The following is a 6,786-nucleotide window of genomic DNA, read 5'->3' on the forward strand; positions in this document are numbered from 1 at the left end:
ACCGATGTTGACGTACGAGAATCTTTCGCAACAAGAGAAGCGCCGCTCGTGTTTCCAGGCCGGATGCGAACCAACCAGACCATCTAATGTGTCATTGTCATTTCTACCCGTTCTTGATGGTTCGAGTGTCGCTATCGATCGTCCAGCATGGAACAAGAGAATCGCATCTTAAAAGGCAAGAACTGCATCGACCTTCTGTCATCCACCGAAGGGGAAGACATGAAAAATGAGGGGAAGAAAAATGGCAAGCTAGGAACCAGACCTCTCTCGATAGTAACCTGAAAAATCGATTCATTTCTCTGCGAAGATCGAGGACGTTTCGTTCCATCTTCGCAATTTCAATCGATGAACCTTCGATATTTTCGAGTCTCAAGGGAACTTCAAGGCCCTTGATAAGCCAATTAACGAATCAGAGTATATTTCAAGCTACTTATGAAGTATTCAGTCTCGTCGCAGCCGACAAGCGGCATATGAACGGCAGCCATCTCGTTTCTGCCTCTCGATCGAAGACTTTAGTCACAACCAATGAATTAATTAATAGTTGGTGATATGTATAAACCACGGAAATATCAAGGAGCAACAGCGATAGCGGTTACGTCATAAGTCAGGGAAAGTTCGTGACGTATCTTCTGAAGGCAAATCGAATGTTTAAAGTATTCTGTAAGTGTTATAGCGCGGTTATAAAATTAGCGGCGGCTTAAGTTTACGGCTTTCAAATGTCGAAACATGTAAATGAAGACATTTTTGAAGAAGTAAGGATCTTGTGTTCCTTTCAAGACTGCCCGATGTTAATTCATTGGCAGGAACGTTTCTTCCTGTCTTTCAAAAGTATACACCTTAATCTACATACATCGGTGATAGAGATGAGAACTTGTTTCCATTGTTTTCGACATAATTTCGTCCTAGATCTATCATCCATCGAGATAAATATCATGTCGATCGCTTCTCAGCAATGATCGAGTGTATTTGAAATTACAGCGTTCCAACTTGGTTCATCAATACCCTCACATATTTAACTTTTATCCAATTAACCACGAACGAGGAAAGCTGCTAGGAAGAAGTATTATATCATACTTTGTAAAATAGTTCTGTTTGTAATTTTTACAAATGAAATTTTTACGCGTGAAATGTGATTGATGTTACGTAGTTTGTTTGTTGAGGAATTGTAGTTTGATTTGGGTTCTGTGGATAGTAATGATTCGTTTAGAGTCAGAACGAGATATAAATGCAGAATGTATAAATGATTAAAAGAAAAGAAAAAGAAGACAGAGGTTATCTTAAATCGATAAAATCGATTATTGTAGCATGTTTAGTTCCTACTACAAACATTTGGTATATTGGCGTGCAAAGGAAGTTATAACGTGCCCAAGAGTGTTGTCTCGAAATCTATTTACCTTTCATCCTTAATTTCACTAAAGTCAAACATTAAAACTTATTTATTTAACTTCCTTATTTACTTAAAAATCAAGAGGAGTATATTTTCTTTAAATGATTCCTCCCCATTTGTTCGAAAATTTATCGATACTGCAAATACGATTTCGCTAAAATCAAACATCACGACGACAAAATAACGCAATAACTTCATTTATGTAAAAATCAAGAAAAGAATATTTGTTTGAAAAACGATTCCAATCGTATTTCGCCTGTTTCGTTTATTTTATTTATCTCGTATTTTATTCGACCAATATTTCGACTGTAATTCCATCAGAATCGAACATCAGGGGAATAAAAATAAACAGGCAAGGGATCCGTTAGTTAAACGCGGAATAACGAGATCCGTTCTCTTTCAGTTGAAAAACGCCGCGGCGAACGTGTTGCGCGAGACGTGGCTAATTTACAAGCACACTCGGTTGGTGAAGCGTGTCAATCCGGGACGTGTTCGAACACATCAGCGGAAATTCCTGCTGGCTATATACGCGTAAGTCGATGTACAAACACGTGACTAATTTGGCTTTGATTGGCATTGTACAATTCTGCTAGAACGAGAAGCGATTAACATTTCTCATCCACAATATCGAACGTTTCAGACTCAGGAAAGTGAAAATGGATCAGCGAAAATTAATGGACAATGCCAACACCATCACGGATATGGCCAAGGTACCAGCACGCAAGTAACATGGAATCCAACTAAATTTTCTTGGTCATCGCTATGACGATGAATCGTATCGCGTTGATCGATCAGAGCTTCTGTGTCTGCGAACAAGCTCTTCGTTTGGCGACCTATACTCTCCAACGTGATGAAAAAAATATTGTCTCCCGGTAACTCGTAACAACGCTGTCCGTTCGAGTCTGTTGTTCGTTAATCTTCATTCATGAAAGTTTTCAATTGTTCGACACGCCGCGACTCTCATTGTACCACTGCTGATCCACTATGGTCGATGGCCATGATTGTGATTGCTCGAGGTCGTTGAACTGAAGAGCCAATATCTTATTTCTGAATCAAAGTTTGCGTATAATTATATTTCTAAACTATTTCACGTCTAAGACATGTTTCATGGTTCCAAGATGCTTTCAAAGCAGCAGTACGTTGGATAGAAAAGCAGAATTGTCCGAGGATATTAAACATTCGCTACTTATATTGTTGGGTTTATACTAATTACGATTTAAGGCCAGTAACTTAAGTTTATCGATTCTTTAAATGAAAAGAGGTGTTGTACTGGCGTGAAATTTCACCCATAATAGCATGATAACATAATCTTTCTTGGCGATAGTTTTTAAGGATTAAATTTTAACAAATGAATCGTTCTCGTATGAGCTGTTCAGAAGCCAGATTGATTATCTCCATAAATGGAAAAATAAAGAAAAGTGACACGAAACTGACAAACATGCAATAGATGAAATTGATCGATTTGGCTTCCGAGAAGTTCATATATGATAAATCCAAACTAACTGTATTTAACGATTTTCGAAATAGACGCAGAACACAGTGTACGAGATTGTGTCACACATGAGCACGCGTCAGGACGGACTTGAAGAACGTCTAGTGAACGTGACGGACCAGTTGGTCGCCCTAGAAGAGAAACTGAGCAGTCTGCAGTCCCAGCTGGATCTGCTGCCAGAGGAGTTGACCAGATGCTTGGCTCAGCATGCCGAGCGTATAGAGCAGAGGCGAAACTTCCTTCACCCGGATACCGCAGTCGCGATGGCGTCGACTGGAGGCGGTGGTAGCGGTATCCCAACCGGAAATAGCTTATCAATGGGCGTCTCCGTGTCCGCTCATCATCCTCTGGCCAATCTGTCAAACTCGCTGCCACACTCCAGGAGCGTCCCAAGCGCGCCCAGCACCACGTCCCTTCACCCTTGGCCGGCCAACTCGATCCTACCGCCAGTTTCGAGTCGTACGCCTCACCTGGTGCCTGAAACCGGAAGGCATCATAGTCTGGCACATTCCACGGTGGCCACGACCACGACCTCGCAGTCGGCCACCAGGTTCGCCTCGCAATCTGGAATGGGAGGACTGGGCAACAGTCAGGGGTCCGACACATCCCCACACAGCTGAGTCTCGTCTTTGCAGCCGCAGCACTCGTATTAAAATAGGACATGAACGTATGATTCCATGTCCTGAACGACGCTCGCGTATCATTGAGTCCTTTCCCTGCGGACCGATTCTCTAGTCTCGTTGTCTGTAAATCTACGTCTGTTCTGTCTGTTTGCTAAACTCTTTCGAGGATGGGAAGCTTCTCCAAGTCCATCTTCGAGTGTACTGTGAATTCGTTGACCAGTGTCCGCGAGCCTCACGAATAGTGGTGTAGGGTCGTGTTTGATTGATGAAAGTTTAACATCGGCTTGACCGTGAGGCGATATCGATAGTGTCGATATTATGTGTATAAATGTTATCTAGAATGTAATGTATTTAATTTATTAATTGGTAGGCAATTACCAAATCGGTTTGCGTATAGCGAACGTTATGTTTAAGATATTCCTTTCTTCAAATTAAGTTTCGTGATTTTAACGGCATCCTTGAGAATTCAGAAGTATATCGATGCGAGGAAATCCTGTGGGCAACCTAAATAAGTGCTCCACTCCTTTGCAAACTATCTGAAGGAATTGATTTCAGATATACTTGGACGTCTCAGTATCTGCATCCGTCGTAGTGAATTCAAACATCCATTTCTTTTAATTTCGAGTCGAATCGATACACAAAGACAGTATCGAATTCGATATTTCTAACGAGCCAAATAACGAAACTTCGCGACCATCGCTGAATAAACCGACTCGCCTACTTTTATAGCCGCAGATAAAACGAAAGTCTTGCAGTAGCATCAACGACGGGTCCAATCCTCTTCCCGATTGACTGTGTTTTCTTACGTCAAATGATACCAAAAAAAAAGAGATACTAGAGAAGGAAACCGTGCACGTAGGCGAACATACAACACACAACATATGTGTACAACAAGAGGGAAAATCGATCGAAAGTTTCGTGGTGGAGATCCAAAGAGGCGTGCGTGGACGAAAGGGAGGGACTCACGGACGCGAGCGTCCACTTCCAATTGCTGCGAGCTGCTCCCCTGCCCAACTTGCGTGCCTGAAAACTTTTTTCTTAATGTTTAAATATATATTCGACACACACGAACTCCATCTTATCTCTGTATACCTCGTGAATAAAAAAAGAAGAAGGGAAAGAGGAGAAAGAGAAAGAAGAAGAAAAAGGAACGTGGACAGGCACAAGGTGTGTTTAACGTTTTACGTGTAATGTGCGTGGAGAACGTCTCCCCTCGATGAGGACAAGGGTGGCTCTTAAGCTGGACGAGCGCACAGCGAACGTCACATGTTAGAAAGAAAAGTTTCAAACTCGTTTACTAGGGAAATATATATCGTTTTAAGGAAGGGAATATATACGACATTGTGTTCGTTTCGTGAATTTTTGTTTCACTTGAGATCGCGTGCAAGAAGGTGAAAAGATAGCGTACAGTATTTTACGAATATTTTAAACGATATACGCGTAAATAGGTTTCCAATTAACAGTCTCTTAGTCGTTTCGATTCGAAATAACGAAACGCCTGACACATATACTACTTGTCTGACTATCTTCTCCTCTTTGCGAGCTGATCCTTACGTTTTCTGTCAGTGGACGAAGAAAATGGAAAACGTAGAATTCTTCTTCGAGCTGTGATTAACGTTACGTCGAAAGCTTATTAAGTACAATCACGTGGTGACGTATCTTGCGTGAATCATAGCTTATATACATAAATACCAAACTTCGAAATTGTATTATATCTTCCGAGAGAAACAACTTGGAAGAAATATCTAAAAAATTTATAATGAACCGATTTATTTAAAGAAGAAAAGAACAAACTAAAATTTTGTTACGGTTGGCCATTTACCCCCTCCAATATTTTTACCTCTTCCCAATTTTATGTTATCGATAATGAGTAAATTATACCATCTCGTGATTGTACCTCCGTAATATACCTTCCAAAAGACAACCAAACACGAACAGAGGGAAAGAAAATCGGGTCAATCGAGTGAGCGGTGGTTAATCGAGGACAAAGTATATTATCAACGCACTTCCATGTCGAATCACGCTGGACGAGCTTGAAGGGCCACCGAAGAAGCCACGAAGCAAATGTCCGAAGCTGATGGAAGGAGAACGCAAAGTGATCTTATCCGCTTTAACGTCCGTAGGTTACATAGGATATTATATTGTTAGTGTATACAAAGTGTATGTACATGGCGCATGGGTACAAAGGCTACGTTTCCACCGAAGGGGGAAATTTTTTTTATAAACGGTCTACGCACGCCGGTCTACGCGTGTGTGCACGATGGTCCACCGTAAATATTGATTTTATCGAAAATTGTTACCGACGAAAATGCTGCAGTTCAAAGGGGATGCACCGTGTAACTTGTTTAATCGTCTCAAAGGGATTATTACACCGATTCACAAGGGCAAACAGTATATTTTCGGAAGAACGAGTTTATTTCTCGCGATAGAACATTGTAATAAATTTATTGGCGTGTTAAAAAAAGAAAATGTAACCTGAGATTTACCTTTGACCTATCTCCCTACACCTTGACAATTTCTTTCGTGTATCCGAATCTTTTGGACATTTGGACGTTCGTGTGAAAGAAACTGCTTTCAGATGTGTTCAGAAATTCGAAGTAGCGAGATACTTCGAAGTATCCAAAAAGTGTTCCGTTAATTCTTCTCTGATGAAGGAAATGATGTTAGCATATTTCTCGTTAAGGCAGAAATATTTCCACGAAGAAGACGATAAAACCATGGCGACTAATTAAAAATGTTAAATAGTCGACTCTGAATCACGTATTTATACATATTGAAATTTCTCACGAAATTATTTTGCACGATTTAAACGTCTTTTTAAGATTGTGTCCAGATTTTAAATTACGTAAGTAAATTCCTTTCCTGTAAAATTTCAAGATGATTTTGAAATTATATCGTGAAACGTAGAACTTTTAATAACAAGTTGAAGGATCTCCTGTGAACTGTATTCTTTTCTTAACAATATTTAAAAAATAAATATTTATAAGATGGTGCAATTTTAATTGGACCAATCCGTGCACTCACATGAAACCGCCGCCAGAGATAAGTTTAATTGAACGAAATAGGACTAGACAAATAGAATGTAATCAATTCGCGAACGAAATCTACGAGACTGCGTGAAACGACACATAAAGCAGGAAGTTGTAACACACCCCATAAAACCTCACTACATCCTCATAAATAGCAGAACTGTATAGGAACCCATTTGACAAGCAATTCATATACACAAAGAAATCCTCTGATTCTTCGTTCAAATAGGAGTTCACATTTATAAAAGATTCAAT

General features: G+C 40.2%; 1 protein-coding gene across 1 annotated transcript in view; it reads left to right on the top strand.

The window, feature by feature from the left end:
- The window catches only part of SK (small conductance calcium-activated potassium channel), a 229,888-nt gene extending 223,456 nt beyond the window's left edge, over positions 1-6,432 (top strand). Inside the window, exons 9-11 of the mRNA XM_033334367.2 lie at positions 1,791-1,918; positions 2,028-2,097; positions 2,915-6,432. Of these exons, the coding sequence (XP_033190258.1) occupies positions 1,791-1,918; positions 2,028-2,097; positions 2,915-3,499 (783 nt within the window). The 3' untranslated portion in view covers positions 3,500-6,432. The remainder of the gene's footprint in view (positions 1-1,790; positions 1,919-2,027; positions 2,098-2,914) is intronic.
- Positions 6,433-6,786: the final 354 nt, after the last annotated feature.

Source organism: Bombus vancouverensis, chromosome 4 (genome assembly GCF_051014615.1).
Source record: "Bombus vancouverensis nearcticus chromosome 4, iyBomVanc1_principal, whole genome shotgun sequence".
NCBI lineage: Eukaryota > Metazoa > Arthropoda > Insecta > Hymenoptera > Apidae > Bombus > Bombus vancouverensis.